We start from the raw sequence: 22,503 nt of genomic DNA, 5'->3' as shown, positions 1-22,503 counted from the left end.
AGAAATAAAATTCAATTAGGGCTGGACGCGGTGGCTCACGCCTGTAATTCTAGCACTTTGGAAGGCCAAGACTTTGAGACCAACCTGAGCAAGAGCGAGAACCCATCTCTATAAAAAATAGAAAAAATTAGCTGGGCATGGTGGCACACGCCTCTAGTCCCAGCTACTCGGGAGGTAGGAGGGTCGCTTAAGCCCAGGAGTTTGAGGTTGCTGTGAGCTATGATAATGCCACTGCACTCTAGCCAGGGTGACAGAGCCAGACCCTGTCTCCACACACACACAAAAGTCCAATTAGATCTTTCAACTACATTTTTTGTAATTTTCTCCTTTGGCAGGATGCATAAAAAGACTAATTTTTTTTAACCTGTAAAAGATTTACTGTTTATTCCAAAATGCCACACAGAATAACACACATATGTACTATTAAACATGTCGTACTAAATTTATCACCACATTATTCTTGCCTAGCCTACCCAGTATGTGGTCTGCACAGCCCAGTCAGTTATCTGCAACTTAAGCAACAACTCTGGTACTCTCAGAACAAAGTTTAGGCCACTAAAATTTCCTTATTAGAGAGAAGAGAGAATAACTGCATATAACACACATAAAACCACTGAGGGTCTAACGCAGGAGTCAGCTAACGACAGGCAGAGGGTCAGGCCCAGCTTGCCTCCTGTTTTGTAAGTAAAGTTTTACTGGAACACAGCCACACTCATTTGTTGGCATGTTGTCTTGGCTGCTTTTGCAGGACAGTGGCAGAGTTGAGAGCTGCTACAGGGACCACAGAACCCACAGGATGTACAGTAGGCTCTTTGCAGCTACCCCTGCACCACTAGAAGAACAGCTGAGGAGTACAGCTGAACTGTTAACTGTGAAGTACAAATTAACATTTCAAAAGCAAGTGACAACTGCTGATAACTTATTCTCAGATCAAAAGTCAAAGGAGCAGCTCGTTTGGGCTGCCTTCTGGGGGTCCCCAAACCCTGACACCCTCCACACCTGCCTTCTCCCTTAAACTCCTCGCCTTCTTCAGAGCTGTCCTCAAATGGAACTTGGGCCTTAAGTGAATCAAGCTATACATCTCCCATATATCATTTTTTGAGCATCATATTAAGTACCTTAATTTATCCCCCCCCCGCAGAAAGTTTTTCCTAGGGAGTGGGAGGGGATGGGGATGGGGGAGAACATGTCTATGAGATTCCAGGGCTCAAATGAGCGGCTCAGAAGCGCTCGACAGCTCCAACAGTAAAGCACTCACATCTGTCACACAGATCGCCTGTGCAGCCAAAGATAAAACCCACCCTGATGAAAGCCAGCGCATTGAAAGATAATTTTAGACTTATTTGAAGACTGCAGAGACAGTCTCACTGGAATTTTAAAACCACGCCCCCAAAATACCCTACCCCTTGTGATTATGCTGACCCTGCCAAATAGGGCGACACACTCTATTCCCTCTCACAAACCTCCCACTCACCTCAGCTCTCAGCTGCCAGAGCAGGAGGGGAGAAAGCATTCCTGAGTTACCATGTGACCCAAAGGCCACCAGAGGAACAGCTGAGCTGCCACCACTGCCCCATATTTGCTAATGGAGTTCACGTATTTTTAGCTTTCGAGCACACGGTCTAGTGTTGGAGGCTCCTGTACACACTCGCCAAACTGTCCTCTTTGTCCCCTACCTGAGGAGACAAAGTTTCCTAGGAACAACTGTATGCTATTCATTCAGATCCCCGGCACCTCCAGAGTGCCCAGCACCTACATTTGAATAAATGACTTACCTGATTTTAAAAACTTTTTAGAGAATTAACTCAGATTACAGTTTAATCAAGTAACAGGATCACCCTATTAAACTCTGTGATGAGTATCAAGATTCAACTATTCACAGTATTTATGCATTGTTTCCTGTTCCCGTCGTCTGGAGGCTACTTTATCTTAGTTCATTCTGCGTTGTACCATTTGTCTGTTTCCTCCGGTCCCATTTCTAAAATGACTGACAGTGTTTGTTCCCACTGTGAGCTCTTGTCAGTTCTGTTTATCTACAGGGTCCTCTAAGGCCCTGTCTGTGGACAGTTGCTTAACAGATGCTTTTGATGACTACAGAAAAAAGCGTTAGGAAAACTCTTGTTCTCATATCTCCCTCCCACAGCCAGACCAATCTTAAAAGATCCAGCTAACATGTGGTGTCCCCCAAAAGCTTCGGGGTAACGGATCCCTGCAGACCAAGGACAGTAAGTATTGTTTCTTGTTTTCTGGCTCCTGGCAAGCTCATTATTACTGGACAAGGATCAAGCCTCTTTGTCCTTGGTTCAGGCTCAAAAAAAGACTCAGCAGGATATCCATTAGTTCAAACTGCAGCCTCTAGTACAAAGGGCTTCCCACCCCCATCCCACTCCCATCCCGCATTCACTGGCTGGGGAGACGATGAGGCCCCATCAAGGAGAGAGGCGATGAGGCCCCATCAAGGAGAGAGGCGAGGAGTGGGAGGATGCAGGGACTCGGGCTTCCCCCCACATGTTGTTATGTCTGCATGGTATTTAGACCAAAGACAAAGTTGTTTGGAGACATGTGTTCCCAGAGTCACCCTAACTTGGAGGGGAGGAAACCCAGACGATTTAAGAGGTAAAACCTCAGCACTTGCTCTGCAACAGCAAACTCTGGTGGGCCATGGTGAGAATTTTCCCTCTGTGCTCTATAACGGGCTTGAGGTTTGACAGCCCCAACCCATTTCAATCTCAAAGCTTACTCCTTGACACATTTGATACATATAAGGCACAAAAGCACCATGAACTCAGCTGCTGTTCAGAAAGAGTTTTTTGTTTTTTTTTTTTTTGAGACATTGTCTCACTGTGTTGCCCGGGCTAGAGTGCTGTGGCATCAGCCTAGCTCACAGCAACCTCAAACTCCTGGGCTCAAGTGATCCTCCTGCCTCAGCCCTATAGACATGTGCCACCATGCCCGGCTAATTTTTTCTATATATAGATTTTTAGTTGTCCAAATAATTTCTTTCTATTTTTAGTAGAGACAGGGTCTCGCTCTTGCTCAGGCTGGTCTCTAACTCCTGACCTTGAGCGATCCACCCGCCTCGGCCTCCCGAGTAGCTGGGACTACAGGCATGCGCCACCATGCCCGGCTAATTTTTTCTATGTATTTTCAGTTGTCTGATTAATTTCTTTCTATTTTTAGTAGAGACGGGGTCTTGCTCTTGCTCAGGCTGGTCTCGAACTCTTGAGCTCAAACAACCCACCCGCCTCAGCCTCCCAGAGAGCTAGGATTACAGGCGTGAGCCACCGCGCCCGGCCAGAAAGAGAACTTTTGAAAAGCATTCCATCTCAGCTGGATTTCAAAAAAAAAAAAAACACTCCAGAATCAAAGAACTGTATCGGCAATATTTTATTGTTACTCTGACACTTGTTCTAACATATAAACATAAAGAGACAGCTAAGCACATACAGTTCTACCTGGGCTTCAGTGTGCCTGTAACAACCCTGGCGCTAGGTCTCAGGTCCACCACGGTCTCAACATTCAACCAGTAAATTCCAAGAGCCCAAGCCCAACTTCCCAGCTTCAGCACAAATACCTGTCATACCATGTTTGGACAAACTACACAGCATTTTGAATCAAAGTGGAATATTTTTCACTGATGATGTTTGTTTCCTTTAAAAAGATGGTTGTATCAAACATAACCTGAAGGCAGGTTCTATTTTACATGCAGAGCCACTGAATAAATAAGTACTAGGTTTGTGGCTATCCTTATTTTCTATTTCAGACTAACAGTCCTCCCTGGAGCTCAGCCTTTGGTCTTTACCACAGGCAGGAAGCAGGTGGGCCGGATAAGCTAAAATCACTGCTGAGGGAGGCCCCACGTGGCTCTGTTTCCAGAAGGAATACTTCTACCTCACCGCTGCGCAGCTAGGAGTCAGGAGGAAGGATACGGTTGCTAAAAGGCTTCCACTGTGACTTCTGTGAGTATCTGACCAACAAGCAAACCTAGTGGCACAAGCGGGAAAGCACTGGCCAGGTGACCCACAGTCCTGGACTCTAATCCCAGGTGTACATAGTGTCTCAGCCCTGCACAAGCCACTTCACCTCCTGGACCACTTTGTCTCACCTGTCAAATGACAGGTTAAGATTACCACTTAGGACTTTAACACAAAAAAATCTAACCATTTATTCAAATTATATCCTACACAATACACCCATGTAACAAAATTATACTTGTACCCCATACATTTATACAAATAAAAATTTTTTGAAAACCGAATTATATCCTAAAAAAGATAATTATTTTCTCCGTATGACACTTAACACCACATATTTGCTGTCTGTTCACAAGGCAGAACATTTATCACAAATGTGAACTGCATCTTTTTTCCACTCACCTCTTTAGCTCCTTTAACTAGGAGGCTTGTTTCATGGATTTTTGGATTCCTGGAACTAGCACAAGGAGGGCTTCCCACAAACAATATTAACTATTACGCCTTCATATTCCTCTTCATTCTTCAGGTTAAAACTAGGAAATAAAGTAGCTCATCAACCAAATTTCAAAGTCTCAAACATATTGGACCAAAGAGCTCTGTCAACCCTAGGATGCACTGAAGTACCGTAACATGTCGCTGTGAACTGACCAAAAGATGTACCTATGCACAGCCTCCTGCAATCTAAGTTGTTTTTAAGGAGAGTAGCTTCTTTATGCATCTACAGTCACTAACTGTGGTAACCCCAGAATTTGGAAATAGGCTACCATCTGGGAGAAATATAATACAAGTAGCAAACGTCATCCTCAGCTCAGCCATAGGAATAGTTCTCTGGAGAAAGAAGTCAGAGGGAAGCCCGGGACATTCAGGAACTATCCAAGTTCAAACAAGGTGAATGGAATACCTAACATCAAGGAACCTGGCATAGCTGAATCGTGACTGTCTAGAATGCAGAGTAGGAACCTAAGACTTTTATGACCCATCTGGGGAAAAGCATGTGGTCAGCACTGGATCCAGAACCAGGGCAGGGAGGGAGAATAAACCTATCAGTGTTCCCAGCACTGTCCTGAGAGCAGAGTACCCTTACTAGGGCAGGAACATACAAGGAGTAATCAAAGCCAGAAAGGAATGGGCTGTCCTGGGGAGAACAGGGGGCAGTGTTTAAGGTACAGGCAAAGAAGAGATGACTACCCTGCCCACACTGGGGTGGCTAACATAAAAAAGATATACAGTAAGTGTTGGCAAACATATGGAGAAATTTGAACCTTAATACATTACTTCATCCTGAATGTCCCATATTACCGGTGGGAATGGTGTAGCCACTTTGGGAAACAGTATGGCACTTCCCAAAAAGGTTAAAGAGTTACCATGCAACCCAGCAACTCCACTCCTAGGTATAAACCCAAAAGAAATGGAAACATATGTCCATACAAAAACTAGTACATGAATGTCCATAACAGCATTATTTATATTAATAATACCCCAAAGGTACAAACAACCCAAATGTCCATCAACTGATGAATGGATAAAATATGATATAATCATACAATGAAACGTTATTCAGCCATATAAAGGAATGAAGTACATATGCTACGACATGAGTGCACTTTGAAAACATGCTAAGTGAAAGAAGCCAGGCACAAAAGGCTATATATTATACAGTTCCACTGATATGCAATGTCTAAAATAGGCAAATCCATAGAGACACAAAGTGGCTGCCTAGGGCTAGGGGACTTCGGGGGGGGGAAACAGGGAGTGAAACATGGAATGAAGAAGACAGATCTAAGATGTTTCTGGTTGAGAATAGTTAAGGCTCTTCCTACCCTAGCCTGGCACATTGAGCTCTCAGGGAAGAAAGCTTGGGGCTGCATAGGTCACCTGTCCTTCCTTCTCCCTGGGGAAACAGGAACCTTCCTTTCTCCTCCTTTCCCAAATGCCCAAGTGGCTTCCCAGGGTGGCCAAACTTGAATCTGCCTCAAATGTAGAAGTAACATCTTAACTTAGCAGTGCAGGTCAGGAGGCTTTACTCTCACCCACTTTTTTCCCTTTTGCATTCTGTGTTCTAAAAGGGATTTTTAGCACAGTGGTGCACGCCTGTAGTACCAGCTACTTGGGAGGTTGAGACAGGAGGATCTTTTGAGCCCAGGAGTTCAAGACCAGCCTGGGCAACATAGGGAGACATCCCCTCCTCATCTCATTCATTCAGTCATTCGATCATAAATAAAATGGGTTTTTAATTCCCCAGGCATCAACTCTCTGAAATTTGTACCTGCTTAATTTACATGGTTAATGACGAGAGTGACATGCAAAAAAAATGGCTCCCATGTTTTGAGATGGGAAAAATGCTCCGAGAAGACAGAAATCATGCCCCATTCAGCCAACACAGCTGAGCTTTCTCTGGGCCAAAGTTCTCTTTGGAAGGAGGTGTTTCCCTAGAGAAAAGAAGCAGGATGAAGACTGATCCAGCATCCCCTTGCAGGTCTCTCTCCCTCTAACACGGGCCACGTTCTGAAACCAAGGCAAAAACTGAAAATAATTGAAAAGGGAGCTGCCCTCGTGCTCGTAACCCACATTCCAAAGGCGGCGTGACTCTGACAGAATGCCGGGTGGGAGGCAGTCACACTCCCGTCAGGGCCGTTACAGGCACTCAGTTCTTTCTCCTCTTCCAATCACATTCTCAAACACTTCCAATGGCCAACAAAGAGGGGGCGAGGGCTCCAGCAGAAGCCCAATGTGTGTCCCCACAAGGGGACCTTTCAATGCCAACCACAAGCACCGCCTGAGGATGAGGTCAGCCTCTAGTCTATAGGCCACGAAACAAGCTGACTTTGTGGCCAGATGGCCGGCCCCTGTGAGGCCCTAAAGATGGAAAAGGATTGGTTTTCCCCACAGGGACCTCATTCCCTATGCGGGAAGCCCAGCCAAGCCATTTTTAAATAGGTACATTCAGGGGACAGGCATAGAAACATTTACAGGAGCCTCTGTGAGGCATCAGGGTTGCCCCCACCCTCCCTATGCTCTCTGAGCTGCCCTCACCCCTCTAAGTCCCTCCCTCTGTAACCATAACAACAGCCTCCTGTTCAAGACTCTAGCGTGGCTTCCCATTCACCATAAGACCATGTTCCAACACCTCAGCACCAAAATCCCTAAAAGATTTGGTCACCCACGCCCCCTCCTCTCTGTCCTTCTACATGTGTCTTGTCCTTGCTCTTTCCTCTCCAGTTACACAGCCTAAAAGCTAAAAACACATTCGGCCTGAGTTTAAATCCTAATGCCACCGTTAAATAGCTGGAGACCTTGGGCAACACACTTAAATAACTCAATGCTCCAGTTTTCCCATTTGTTGAGCAAGGATAATGACATTACCTACTGTTCAGGTGAGTACAGTGGTGGTGAAAAGAGAAGATCCAGGTAAAATGGTCAGAACAGAACCTGACGCATAGGATCACCTAATAATGCTTATCATAATTCATACAAGTCACTTCCATGAAGACTTCCCTGGCAATACCAGTCAACATCTTCTGTTTTTCAAATGTCCTATGAACAGTCAGAAAGCACAGACACTGGCAGGATTTGTTAGGACTGTTTCATGGGGCAGGTTACGTGGATGGTAGTCAGGTGTTAATATTACCATTAAGCAATTCACGTCCGAAAACACATACCTATGGCTTCTAAATTATCTATCTCTATCTCCAATGACAATGTTTCTGCTTAGTCCACCACTAAGAGATACTATATATTTGTATAGTTACAGATTTTGTCTCTTGGAGCCAAGGCTTAATTCTGCCAAGACTAAAAACTTCTCCAGAGCCGGGATCATACCACAGACGTCTGGTGCACTCTCAAGAGTTCCCACCGCGGTACCGCCAATGCTTGCTGAATTTAAAAAGAGAATGTTATGTTACTTGAAAAACAAAAGTAGTACAGAGGAGATTAAGCCAGCCTTCAGAATAAAGCCCAAACCTACACTTTTGGTATTCCTACTCCCAAACTTCTTGTCACAAACACAGATCAAATCGTGGAGGAAGGAAGGGAGTGGGTGGCAAACACACCAAGACACAGTGAAACACAGTTTACGCCAACGAGGCAGCCTCAGTTCTTGGCCTTTCTGCCTCCAAACTCCCACAGTACTTCATCCATCCTCTCACATGGCAGTTATTAATTTCCACCTTGTTTTCAGCCTTCAAAGACTTCATACCTTCTCTTCGGAGGAATAAGCTCCATTTCTCACAAGTTCGAATGCCCCATAGCTCCCAATACAGTGCCTTACTAAGTAGAGATCCAATGTTTAAAGCATCAGTGGAGAATCTAAATTTCACAAGGCTTGATTTTTGGTTTTTAGTGTTTTTTTTTTTTTTTTTTTTGCAGGGGGAGGGGAGGGTTGAGACAGGGTCTCGCTCTGTCACCTGGGCTAGAGTGCAGTGGTGTCTTTATAGCTCACTATAACCTCAAACTCCTGGGCTCAAGCGATCCTCCTGCCTCAGCCCCCTGAGTAGCTGGGACTACACGGCTGCACCACCACACCTGACTAATTTTTATATTTTTTGTAGAGGTGGGGTCTCACTACAGTGCTCAGGCTGGTCTCAAACTCCTGGGTTCAAGCAATCCTCTTCCCTTGGCCTCCCAAAGCACTAGGATTACAAGCCACTGCACCTGGCCTGAATTTCACAAGTTTTTTTGTTTTATTTTTTTTTTTCTTGAGACAGAGTCTCACTCTGTTGCCTGGGCTAGAGTGCCGTGGCATCAGCCTAGCTCACAGCAACCTCAAACTCCTGGCTCAAGCGATCCTCCTGCCTCAGCCTCCCGAATAGCTGGGACTACAGGCATGCACCACCATGCCCGGCTAATTTTTTCTATATATTTTTAGTTGTCCAATTAATTTCTTTCTAATTTTAGTAGAGACGGGGTCTCGCTCTTGCTCAGGCTGGTTTCAAACTCCTGAGCTCAAACAATCCACCCGCCTCGGCCTCCCAGAGAGCTAGGATTACAGGCGTGAGCCACCGTGCCCGGCCGAATTTCGCAAGTTTTAAGAGCAGTTTCCACTATATCTAAAACCATACAATCGTGATTATAAAAGCGTTGCCCAACAGAAAGCTTCAAAGGGCCTGCTTTACTAATGAATAAGAATATACAAAGTGCTTTTAAGAAAATGGTTGTTTTGAAGCAGTGGAGTGTATTGAAAATAGTCTTAGTTTCAGCCTAGGTTGGGGAGAACACTTCCTGAAGAGCTGCTCTGGGTAATGTCATCTCCTTGGCGGAGGGGACTCCATTAGAGCCTGCTCCTGGCTTCCCTCCACCTCACTTGTTTGGCCAGGAAGATACAGGGCTGAGTGGTAAGTTTGTAAGGGAAATGTGGACAGCTAGCCCTTCCTCTCCCTCCTTCCCTAGGATGACAGCACCTGCTGCTCTCTTCCCTGCAAACTGTGCCCGTGAAAAGGAAGTCTGCCCTGCCCCAGTGCTGACGGTGCTCTGCTGCGCAAGTCTGACTCATTTGGGGGTTCAGTAGAAGGAGGCCCATCCACCTGCAGATAAGAGCCACATAGTCGCACGCTGGCTTTACGAGGAATAAAGGTGATGTGTGACAACTACGTGCTGACATTTTAATCTTTTTTGTCAATTAGTTCAGAACCTGGGAGGGGAAGAATGGTGTTATTTTATTGGGTTCCCTCAAAAACCCCACCACATCCCCCTGTAATCTGGCTGATTAAGAGGCCTGCTATGTGGGGAAAAGGGAAATTCCAGAAAAGGTCCCAGATGTGTCTCCATCAACATCATATGCCAGGCCCACTTCTGCATACACCGCCTAAGACATAGCTGGAAATCCATCCCTCATCCCTGGAGACACCACCCACCCTGCAAGTAATCTGTCCAGTAAGGTAAAAATGCCCCAGAGCCCACTCCCCATCATCTGTGGGAATATCCAGGCTTTATCCTACTTCCCATATACACCAAATTAAGTGTTTATAACAGCTGCTACTTGAAATACTAGCAACCATCCTTATGACAAGGGAAAAGGACAGATGTCTACAAGAAAAGATTACATTTCATCAGGAACAGCTATAAACAAGGCTAAGACAATACAAACATCCTCCACCAACAGTGTCACAGTGCATCTATACTCCTACTCAAGATCAACCATGAAATGGTTTGCCTGCTTGGCCAGAAAGCACGGAACAGGCTTTGGGAAGGTTCCTAGAGAACAAGCATGCCCCAAACCACACTGGGATGGGTGGGTCTGTCCTCGAAATCCCGTGTTTCCCACCTGCCCTCGTCAAACATCAGAAAAAGGAAGAGTTGGAAAGAGAGAAACTTACATGCTCTTTCATCTCGTTGGCCACAGTTTTTGACATCATGATGCAGCAGAGGATGACAACCAGGATGAAGTAGAGGGCGTACATGCAGCGGGTGCTCCGGGACTGTCGGATCCTGGGGCAGCAGTCGCAGCAGAGGGAGCAGCCTGCGGACCCACAGCAGCAGGCCAACTGTTAACAGGAAAGGAACACAGAGCCTCCTCTCAGAGCGTGGCATTGTGATACAGTAAGAAAGACATGTTTGGTCCGGTACAAGAGCTTCCACAAATCTCTGGAATTTCCTGAGTGATGGGGGTGAGAGGAGCGTATTTTGTTATTAATGATGAGTCCCTTTCAACCATACCAAATTTATGGTAATTGGGCAACTCTTTCTGAGCCCCTAGACAGCTTCAGGATGGGAGCTGGTTGGCAGAGGTTTGGAGGGGTGGAAGATTCAGAGCAAACCTCCCACCCCTAGATCTGGGGGCCAAGGGGGACAGGACTAGAGATTGAGTTAATCACCGATAGCCAATGATTTGACTGATCATGCCCACACAGTGGCATCTCTATAAAAGCCCTAATCAACGGGATTCGGAGCTTTCATGTTGGTGAGTGCACCCACGCGCCAGGAGGGGGGTGCACCCAACTCCACAGGAACAGATGCTCCCGTGCCTGGGCCTCTGCTGGGCCTTGCCCTGGGTACCTCTTCATCTTGCTGATCATTTGTATCCTTTGTAATAAACTGGTAAGAGAAGTAAAGAGCTTTCCTGAGTCCTGCGAGCCATTCCAGCGAATTATCAAGCACACGGGGAGGGTAGTGGAAACCCGATTTATACTTGGTCACACAGAAGTATGGGAGGCCTGGACTTGCGATCGGCATCCAAAGTGGAGGCAATCTTGTGGAACTGTGCCCTCAACCCATGGGGCCTGCACTGACCCTAGGTAGTTACTGTCAGAATTGAATGAAATTGTAGGACACCCAGTTGGTGTCATTCACCACAGCCTCCCAAGCTACAGGATGGCCATTCTTCGGAGGCACCCTGACCATGGGGCACGCAGGAAAGAGAAGCCAAGAACTAGAAAAAGAACAAAGTGAGGTGGGAAGAACATGAGAAACAAGAAGCTGGGCTCAAGAAAGGGACTTAAAATCCACGAGCCCAAGAATGAACTGTACGAGCACCTTCGCGGGAAATGATGGGCATGTGCCCCTTGCACCGCACTGTTTCCCAGAACTTTGTAACCCAAATGGCAAACTTTTTAGGCTGAGTGGGGCACGGGCCCAGAGGAGCACAGAGCTCCTGCTGGTAACAGCATACACACCTTTTATTTGGGGAAACTAGATCTTTAATAAAGCATACGGCAACAGAGCACAGTGGTTCAAAGCTCAGGCTCAAAGTCGGCCTATCCCGGTTTGAGGCCTGGCTTTGCCACCTACTAGCTCTGGACTATGAGCAAGTTATTTACCCTTTTAAGACTCAGTCTTCTCATTTATAAAGTAGGGGTGGTAACAGCACTTTATGCTATGGTCGGTTGGATGACCTCATCAGACATACCTGGTGTTAGGGAGGGATCTCTGTTAAGCAAACAGGGACTTCTACAAAAGAGATGACCACAAACTGCAAATTACAATCCAATCTGTTATGTATTAACACTAACAAGCAAACAGGGACTTCTACAAAAGAGATTACCATAACTGCAAATTACAATCTAATCTGTTATGTATTAATGCTAAATACCTAACACTGTTACGTATTTACACTCTACGTAAAACCTAAAATCCGATAATGATTTGGAAAGAAGTTTTAGACTTTGCAAGGCTTCCAAACAAGCATCAGTTAGAATACCACACTATAAACATCACTTACAATGAGATGAGATCATAGGCATATAGTTAAGATAAATCACAATGATGTCATGACAGATCTTGGAATCATATTCATTTCCCAAGTTATCTCATCTACTTCATGAAACTGCCATTGTGTGAGCCCTCTGTCATTCCGTACTATTTCATCACCTCAAATTTTTCCTAGTGTACTCTGTCCATCCTACAAATGATTTGACAAATCAATTCAATTTTCCAAGTCTGCTTCCTCAAAAGACTCTTCTGCCTCCTAAATCCAGGGCACTGCTTTGTAAAAGAAGTTATTCTACTCGGCTTGGCTGAGCTGACAGGTCACACAGTGGTATCCTAACACTATTGCGCTGTGTTTTCATGGGCCACCTTTCTTTACAGTTCATTCATTCACACTCTCAATCTCCTATTTTATTGACCTCTTCCCACTCAAACGCCCAAATTTTACACACATACACACACAGCTGGCTTTTCTCTGAGCCCTGCCTCCCAAATCCTTTCCCAACTGCCTCCTTCATTGGTTGCTAACTGTTTAAGCCATGTGGTCTTAGATAACCAGTCTTACTGTATTTCAAATCCAAATGCAATAAACAAAATACTTATCCTGTTTGGGAAAAGAAATCTTTTAGAAGCAGTTAATGCCTCTCATAATAGAACTTTCCCACCGCAGAATCAACATCTAAACTCTCTCTCCACAGAGGGCAAAATGAACAGATACATACACAACACGAGCCTAACTGGAACTAAGCATTTAAAGGCTCGTTTAGGATCATTAGGATCATTTAGTGACAGAAGAGATGTGATTGTGAAAAATATGAAAAGAAAGGAATATTGGTTTAATCCTATTCCATCATTAAAGTCATATATCATTGTATGGATCTAATTTTTCAAACTTTCCTTATTTTCGCTTACTCTATATAGTGCTACAGTATTAAGAAATATATGCGCACAAAACAAAATCAAACATTATGTATATGTATATAGGTTTATATGTGTCTATATAGGTGTCTGTACATGTATACACACATTCCAAATATTGGAATTCAATAGCCTTTCTCTACTAGCCTAAATGCTATTTTCAAAGCAAACTACGCACATTAGTACAAGCACCTTATCTTAAGCTAAACAATGATATATACACCAGGTGGAAATTCAAAACAGCATCCATAAAAGAAATGTTCATGGGAGCATCTAGGAAAATCTCACAGCCCTGCTGACTGACCACTTTTTTCTGGAAGAGCATAACTGAAAATGGGTTCACGTCCACCCCCTGCCACCTACAGCTTTATTACCTCAAATATAATCCTCGCCTTCAAAACTGGAAAAATCAATTCCTGGCCGGCCTAACTCTCAGGGCATGGAGAAAAGTACCGTGGTCTCGTTACCCCTGGCTCCAGAGGGCATAAACCTTTTACTGAACAAGTCAAGGGCTAAACTCCAAATAAATGTAGAATTTACAACACCAAGAGTGAACCTAATGTAAACTATGGATTTCGGGTGATTATGATGTGTCAGTGTAGACTCATCGATTGTAACAAATGTACCACTCTGGTGGGAGATGTTGCTAACGGTGGGGGTGATACATGATGGGGGGGCGGTATATGTCATCTTAATTTTACCGTGAACCTAAAACTGCTCTAAAAATTAAAATGTACTTTAAAAAAAAACCAGTGCCTGCCCATCTATGGCTCAGTAAATGGATGCTGAACGAATAATGCACAGTAAAGTCACAATGGCACCACTCCTCAAAGCAAGCAGCTGGCAACCCCACTCCATGAGACCAAGTTCACAAGTTTCCTGCTACACTCTGGGCTTCTCACACCGGCATCATATCACAAAGAGTATTAAGGGCTTTAATTTGTAGATACTGCACATTCTCGTTTTCCACAGGAAATGGTTGGTTATACACTCAAAACAAATCAGACAATCTCTTTGGAAGGGCAATGCTTGCAATCCTTCCAGAAGTTCCTCTTGCAGACACACTTCCACAAGGACACAGAGATTTAGGGTCCAAGTCACTCATTACAAACACTGGGAACAGCCTACTCCCCAGCTACATGGGGACAGGCTAAATAAATTATAAACTATCTACACAAAGGAATATTTTTAAAAAGAATAAGTCAGTGTCAAAGACTGAATTTTGTCCCCCAAAATTCATATGTTGAAGTACTAACCCCCAGCACCTCAGAAAGTGACTATATCTGGAGACAGAGTCTTTAAAAAGGTAAATACGGGCCAGGCATGGTGGCTAAAGCCTGTAATTCTAGCACTCTGGGAGGCCAAGGTGGGAGAAATCCTTTGAGCTTAGGAGTTCGAGACCAGCCTGAGCAAGAGTGAGACTCCATCTCTACTAAAAATAGAAAAAATTAGCCGGGTGGTGGGCACCTGTAGTCCCAGCTACTGGGGAGGCTGAGGCAGGAGGATCGCTTGAGCCCAGGAGTTTGAGGCTGCAGCGAGCTATGATGATGCCACCGTACTGTACCCACGGTAACAAAGTGAGACTCTGTCTCCAAAAACAAACAAACAAAAAATGGTAATTACGGGTAAGTAAGGTCAGTGAGGTGGTCCCTAATCCAATATGTCTGCTGTCCTTACAAAAAGAGAAAACGAGGACACAGATACACACAGAGGGACAACACAGGAAGAAGGCAGCCGTCCACAAGCCAAGGAAAGAGGCCTCAGAAGAAAGCCACCCTGTTGACTAGGACTCCTAGCTCCAGAATTGAGAAATGAAATTTCTGATGTTAGGCCACCTGGTCAGTGGTACTTTGTGATGATGGCCCAAGCCAACTAATACAGTCAGTATCCCCTGACATTTTATATACAAGCACATACGAATGTGAGTACAAGTGTGCAGATACAAGACCACTAACACTGACTACCTGTGGGACAGCTGTGGGGAGGAAAAAAGGAGACCTCTGTCTACTTCTAACTGTTCTGCTCTCCTGTTGGGTTTTTACCATGTGCATGTATTACTCTTATAATTTAAAAAAAGAAGAAAACTGACTACTTGAGAAAAACAAGTTTAAAGATATTGATATAAAAGCATTTGCAAAGGTAATATTGACTTACATTGATTTTTCTTTCTTTCTGAAGGACCCTTCCCTCCCCCAAACATACTACAAAGAAAAATCTTTCACTCAAAGAGCCCTTATCTAACTTCTGCTCTTCATCTCAAGCAACAGCACAAATAGCAAAGGCTGTTCTAAACAGAAGGTGCTTTGTCCTTGCTAAGGCAAAGGATCAGAATGAAAGGATAAGCCAGCTGCTTGCTACTACCTGAAGCTGGGCCTCCTCTCTTGGTGTTATTTTTCTTCTCCAATCTCAAGGACTAGTTCCCATCTCTCCTACACATACACACCACAAAAAATAAATAACAGCCTCCCTCCCTGTCCTCCCCACCAGCCTTGGCACAGATGGTCCTTCCAAAGACTGATACAGGCCTGTGAAGAAATGCTCACGGAAACATAAGCTAGGGCTGGTAGTAACTTCCAAGTACTTCTGTTAAATTAAAAAGCACAATACCTTCTTTACCTACCATTCCCAGCTGGCAACACCACCAGTTGGAAATAGCAAAGAATGAGGAAGAAGGCCAAATAGAGGACGGGTGTGGTGGCTCACGCCTGTATTCCTAACACTTTGGGAGGCCAAGGTAGGAGGATCACTTGAGGCCAGGAGTTCAAGACCAGCCTGAGCAACATAGCAAGACCCTACCTCTACAAAAAATACAAAGACTTAGCTGGGTATAGGGGTATACACCTGTAGTCCCAGCTACTTGGGAGGCTGAGGCAAGAGGATTGTCTTGAGCCCAGGAGTTTGAGGGTGCAGTAAGCTGGGATGATGCCACTGTACTCTAGCCTAGGTGACAGAGCAAGACCTTGTCTCAAAAAAAAAAAAAAAAAGAGGCCAAATTGATATCACAGATTTGCTGTGTGCATGCCAACACGCACACGCATACACTCTCATAACATATAACACATATACCGCAATCATAAAAGAGTCTCTCTCTCCCTCTCTCAGATCTTATTTTCACAGTTCCAAAGGCTTGACTACCAGGGTCTCGAGCCACAGCACCTAGGAGGAAGAAACTGGTGGGAAGAGAACACAGGTCCAAGAACCTGAGAACCCGGATTACAACCACATGACCTTCCCTTCTGGGTCTTAGTTTTCTTCTCCTGTAAATTGAAGGAGCCCAGGTAGATGACGGATGGTAGGTGAACGGGTTTCATCTCACATCCAGTGGACCAGCAGTGGCTGCCTGGAACTCTGTGTTGAGGAGGATTCTAGGCTGAATGTCTCAGCAACAAGGAAAATGCAAGGATCACGGACTACATCTGCCGCCATAGGCAGGAGAAGACAGTGTGGTGGCATCACACCACGTTCTTGTCAACCCTGCGAAAGGTAGTCGTACATCCCTACTATCTATAAATTCTTAGATGCTGAAAGACAAACTGCAACAGGCAAGCACACTGAGTTAACCCCAAAGCGAGAGAGAGAGAAAATCAACCAAAAACAGAAGCAAGAACTAAAGAGTGGAGCAGTGGTAAGCTCTTTAAGCACCCCACGGGTACCAGGAGCGTCAGTCTACTGCTGCCCGGGCTGTGTTCCGCGTGGTGGTGTCTCACACACGGTAGCGGGACAGATCACGTTCAGGACAGTGGCCAGGAAACGCATACATTCCGTTCCCTTCATTTCAATTAGCAAGGCAGAGAACTGCGCGGGCACTTCTGTCACAAGAACGAGCCCAAACACAGGTCATGTTTTTCAGTTTCGGTGCTTGAGTTTGGGGGAGCATAAATCCCTCGGCAACGTGGGAACCTCCTTTGCTGAAAGAACTTGCTCCTCAAGGGTTCTGGATAGCCCAGTTGGCTTTCGTGTGCCTAAACTAAGCCCAAATCTTACAGGGAAATCTTTGAATCTGACACCACCCTTCATTCGGTCCCTCTTCCTGACTTCTAGAAGTACAGGAGCCCTAGCAGAGCTGAGAAAAGGCACCAGAGATTTTGTGAACTACAAACATTCGAATACGGCTCCTTAACAAAGGGCGCAGGACAGAGGCACTGGGGCTGCTCCTCCAGCTGTTCGCGTGGCTGGAGCAGAACTCCGTGCTCCCAGGCATGCTGGGGGTATAATACGAAGGAAACAAGGAAAACTTCAGAGATGTAAAACTGGGTTCAAAAATTTTTAATTAAAGTAGATAAGGCTCTCATTGAACCATATTCAGATTTCCCCATCTTTCAGCAGTATACAATACTACTCATCCTATGTCAGGGCCCGCTTCCCTTCCTCCTCCTTTGAGGCTTTAGGGTTACCTTGGAGTCACCTGTGGTCAGCAGAGAAGAAATGAACAATTTATTCTACTTTGCAGAGTAATATTCATTGAAATTCTGGAACCCACAACCAATCATTTGCAATTTGTTCTCGCCATCCCACACTCAGAAACAGCTTCCCACTGAGCTTATACAGACCTTTTTCCCCACTATAACAAGAGGTGAATAGTAACTCTTGCCACCATGGTGCCAGGTACTGTCCTTTATTGATAGCCATGCAATGGAATGATGCCACTTAAAAGCTAGAACAAGAACAAAACTTCCTCTGCTCAATAAAGGAGTGTCTTCTTGCACAACCAGTGCAGCTGCAGGCTTGTCCCTAATTCACAAAATGGTTGTGTTCTAGAAAACTCAACACATATACATACAATTGGTTTGTCTGCGGCTTGCAGTGGCTTTGTCCCATACAAAAGAACACAGGGCAACCCATGAAAGCTTACTGAATCCATAATAATAACATTACCTAGCAATAGTTAACACTTGTTAATCTTTTACTGTCTGCGAGGTGCAACTTCTATTATTACTAGCTATTATCATCACCCCTGTTTTACAGAGAGGTGGTCAAGCCATGATTCAACTCTGGTGGGCTCTTTGCCATTCTTCTCTCCTTACTGCTGGCATAGAGGATCCCCAGGACAGTAACACTGGCCTAAAAATGGCCTTGAACTTGATTTCCTACAGAAAGGAGACTAGCTGCCGTGGAAAAAGGAGGCAAGAGAGACAGCAATTTTTCTTTCCTGACCTTGTGTGTACAGTAAGCATTCAATAAACAAAGTCACAGCCCTTTCTGTATCCCTTCCTCTCTCCCACACAACCTCTGGCCTCAGTGAACCTAGACAGCTTCTGTTAGTGCCCTGCCCCAAGCAGCTTGACTGCCCCAGTCCCCAAGCTCACAGCCTCACCCTCAAGTGCTGCCCCATAGCAAAAGCCCTCTTCCTAATCCTATGGAAATAAGCAGGCCATTCGCTCACGCAGCTAATATTTTCATGCCTATTATATGCTTTGTTAATTCCTGGGAGTGCAGCAGTAGACAAGAGACCTTGTTTCTGCCCTCACTGAGCAAACAAACAAAGACATACAGAAGAATGACCATCTACATGTTGTTTAAGAAGAGAAAGGAAACCCAGACGTTCAATGAAAAGATTGAGATTTAAGATCAATTAAATTATGGAAGATTTGTATTATAGAATATAATGCATCCATTGAAATGATTATACAAGTTAAACAGAAAAACTTACTGCCATGGAAAGATGTCCACACTGTATTAACTGAAAATAGGTAATAACATAATAGCATACAGTATGATAGCATTTGGGATAAAAATGTAACAAGACATAGATCAGCAATAACAACAACAAAAACCAAACTAGAAGGATATACTAGTACGTCAACAGTAGCTAACAGAGTTAGAGGTTTATGAGTGACCATGCTTTTCTGTATTTTCTGAACTGCGTAACAAACACGTATCTTATAATTATTAGAAAAACATTACCACAAGTTTCTATTTTGAAAGAAAACAAAAAAAATTCCTGTTCCACCTTGTAGGTGGTAAACACTCAAATATTTGTAAAATGAATCAGCCTGAGTAAATGAAATCTACTTTGGCTACGTGATTGGTGGAAAACAGCCAGAGTGAACTATCACAATAATTGAGGCATTAAAAAAACAAAATTCACTATACTGTACACATAAAAATAGTTAAGACAGTAAATTTTGTTATATGTTTTTTACCCTGCAAAAAAAAGATAATTCTTTAACCCTTGTAAAATTTTTTAGAGTTTAAACAATGTAAATAAACCTATACTTGGTAGAATTTAAAGCAGTTAAAAAATGAAATGAAAAAAATTAAACAGGTAGCTAGAAGTTCAAGAAGTTGAACAGAAAGCTATATATCTGCCCATTCCAGGAATGAGCTCTTATATATTTCCTTCATCTGGGTTTCTTAAATTTTCTTCTTCTGAGTTTAAAGAATCCCCTAAAACCCTAAGGCCTTCGTGATCATTCCCATAACTGTGGCAACAGGACTCAGGGAGTCAGCAGAGAGAAATTTCTGACAGGTGGTTTCTTACACCAGCTTCGACATACTAGAACATACTAGAACATGTTATTTTCTACCTTCAACATTTCCGTGAAAAGCACAGTCAAGGGTCTACTTAGTACCCCCGACCATTAGAACCAAGTCTGAAACAGGGCAAGGGCAGGCTGTGAACACACACGAAGCCAGCAACCAGCTTTGGGGTTGCGATGGGGCCTGGGACAAACTTTTCTTGTTTAGTTTCTTTCTCATGAGGTTAGGGTTACTTTCAACGATAAAAGAAATCCTCTCTTCTCAGACAGCAGGTGGATTCTTTGAATCATTCCATCACACCACCCTCTCTACTTAGTTATCTTATTTAAAAAATGTCACACTTGATACATTTTAGTAGGTTGATGGAATCTATAAGGTTTAAAGCGAAGGGGTAAACGAACTCCACCCTTTCTGACAAGTCAACGGAAAACAAACATTCCTGAGTGGCAGATCACTCAGAGCGGGGTTTCTCAAACAGCTCTACTGACATTGGGGGCTGGAAAATTCTTTGTTGTGGGGGGCTGCCCTGTGCACTGTGAGATGTTTAGCGGCATCCCTGCCTCTACCCACTGGATGCCAGTAGCAAGCCTCCCTCTCCCTGCAAGCCATGACGATCAGAAATGTCTCCGGACAACTGCTCCCCAGTTGACAGCCACTGATTAGGGGTTAAGAGCAAGAGCTATAAAGTCAAGACAGTCTGCGTTCACACCCCACAGTCCCAAGCCAGGTCCAAACGCAGAGGAGCATCCGAGCAACTTGGGGAAAAGCTGTTTTATGTCTGTAAGAACACTTCCCACAGGCTCAAAAGCTAGAGCCTTTATTTGTACCTTTATTTGTATCCTTATTTCCACTAAAACAAACAAACAAAAACAAGGCTTTTATAACATTCATTTGCACCCACTGAGGCAACAAATACCCACAGCAGAACAGGGCTGAAAACAGTGATGTGAGCAAGTTCTATAAGAAAAAGTTGTAAGAAAATGAAACCTCGAAATTCAAAATGGAAAGTATAGGAGAATGGCAGAAAAGAAAGGTATTCGTTGGGCTTAAAATATTTTTAAAAATTAGTTTTAAATATTCTCATCAAAAAAGGAAGAGGGAAGAATCCCTATTTGTTCTACTTTATAAATAACAGGTTATCAACTGGCAGTTAATGAAACATTAAACCCAAAATTTGCCTCATTGTGTCATGGAGATTATGTCACAATGGAGAAATCTGCCAAGCCCTTTCTGAGAGGTGCTGTGTGCCAGCCCAATCCCTAAACCCTGCCAAACCACAGAGTGCTTTCCAGGCTGGTGACGGGCCACAGAGCCAACTAGCTGCAAGTATGCTCTGGGATGGGAACAAAAACGAGCCCGTTTCACTGCTCTGATAGATGGAGGGTGGGGACCTCAGGACTCGAGTGGGCTCCAAGGGTTCAGCAGCAACTGCACTCCTTTCCCCATCAGATGAAACTCCACGCATCACTCCAGTGCATGACCCATATGACTGCACCACAGTACTACAAATGTAGTCAGATACTCAAACAACAATATTTATCAAATGCTACTAGTGACCAGGCACTGGTCTGGGAACCAGTGGTTAGTCCCTGCTCTTAGGAAGCTCACTTTCTGCTGAATTTTTATCAAACTCAGCATCCAGAAAATTCAACCTAAACTGGACTACGTCCCGGAACCTGTGTTGAAAGCCCCTGATCTAGCCCAGTCCTCTCATGTTCCGGATGTGAAAACTGAGGTGCTGAAAGGTTAGGTGATTTGGCTCAAGGACAAATCCAGTGACGAGGCATCAGCAGACCAGCAAAAAACACACTGGTGCCAACAACTCGGCAGTCCGGAAGGGGGATGACCTAACCCAGCCTCTGGGTTCCACGCTTCTGCAGCTACTGTGCAATACACTAACAGACACGACAACTAAATGAAGTCATCGTAAGCAGGTTTAAACGATGCTCTGCTGACCCTAGTAAACGGCAGTAAGTGTCCCATCATTTTGAAAGGTTTCCATCACAACGCAGTTCAAACGAAAAGCTGGCAGTTGATAAGTTAACCTCGGGGTGGCCACAACACTGAGCTCTCCTGAACAGCCACGGCCGGGCTGTGGTAAGTGCCCACCCCCGATGCACCTCCCCTCCCCTCTGAGAGCAGAGGGCAGAGGGTCTCCCCATCCCCCACCCAGCCCACGTGCAGGGCCAACTACTGGCCACCGTCTCCCCACACACCACAGAAAGGGGTCACTCCTCAAAGGAGCCGCTGACCCACCGCCCAGTGACTAGATGTTTCCCCTTTCAAGGAGGTTAGTCCAGCAACCACGGCTCTGTGTGAGGAAAAACACACACACCTCATCTACTTTAGATTCCACATATTTCGAATCTTTAGGATTCACAAAACGCCCAATGAAAGATGACATTTCAAACCTTTCTAATATTTTTCATAGGCCTTTGGCTTGGAAAAACCACGGCTGCACCCAGATGGTAGCAGCGCTCAGAGGTGGGGACAGGGAAGGGGAAAGGGAGGGAAAGGTCACACCAGCTTCTCAGGTCTCCAGGGCCTCCTACAGAGACACCCTTACCCCTTTCACTCACCCTTTGTTCCTGGCGAAAGCCTGTGGCCACATGAAAGGTCCTGGTTTAACGGCTTTTTATTGGAGCTTGAGTAACAGCTGCACTGTTTTCCTACAGCTGAGAAAACACTTTCCCACAGTTAACTTTACCTTTCATCAGTCCCTCAAACTTCAGGAAGCCTTCTTTCCAGTTCTCCTCTCCTTTCATCTCTGAAATTCATCTCCTTCTCCCACTTGAAGTGGAAGGAATGAATATGTGTGTACCTTTGCCCAAGCAAATATCTGCAGCTCACTGCCTGTGCAACTTAAGCGCTGCCCAGACGTCCAGGGGATTTTTTTTTTTTTTTTGGAGACAGAGTCTCACTCTGTTGTCCTGGCTAGAGTGAGTGCCGTGGCGTCAGCCTAGCTCACAGCAACCTCAAACTCCTGGGCTCA

General features: G+C 44.8%; 1 protein-coding gene across 1 annotated transcript in view; it reads right to left on the bottom strand.

Moving 5' to 3' along the window:
- SERINC5 (serine incorporator 5) overlaps positions 1 to 22,503 on the bottom strand; it is a 93,849-nt gene that overhangs the window by 35,839 nt on the left and 35,507 nt on the right. Inside the window, exon 2 of the mRNA XM_012664477.1 lies at positions 10,286 to 10,453. Within this exon, the coding sequence (XP_012519931.1) occupies positions 10,286 to 10,453 (168 nt within the window). The remainder of the gene's footprint in view (positions 1 to 10,285; positions 10,454 to 22,503) is intronic.

Source organism: Propithecus coquereli, unplaced genomic scaffold, assembly GCF_000956105.1.
Source record: "Propithecus coquereli isolate 6110/MARCELLA unplaced genomic scaffold, Pcoq_1.0 Scaffold9, whole genome shotgun sequence".
Taxonomy (NCBI): Eukaryota; Metazoa; Chordata; class Mammalia; order Primates; family Indriidae; genus Propithecus; species Propithecus coquereli.
The sequence above is the reverse complement of the archived record's forward strand: the minus strand, read 5'-3'. Positions and strand labels throughout refer to the sequence as shown.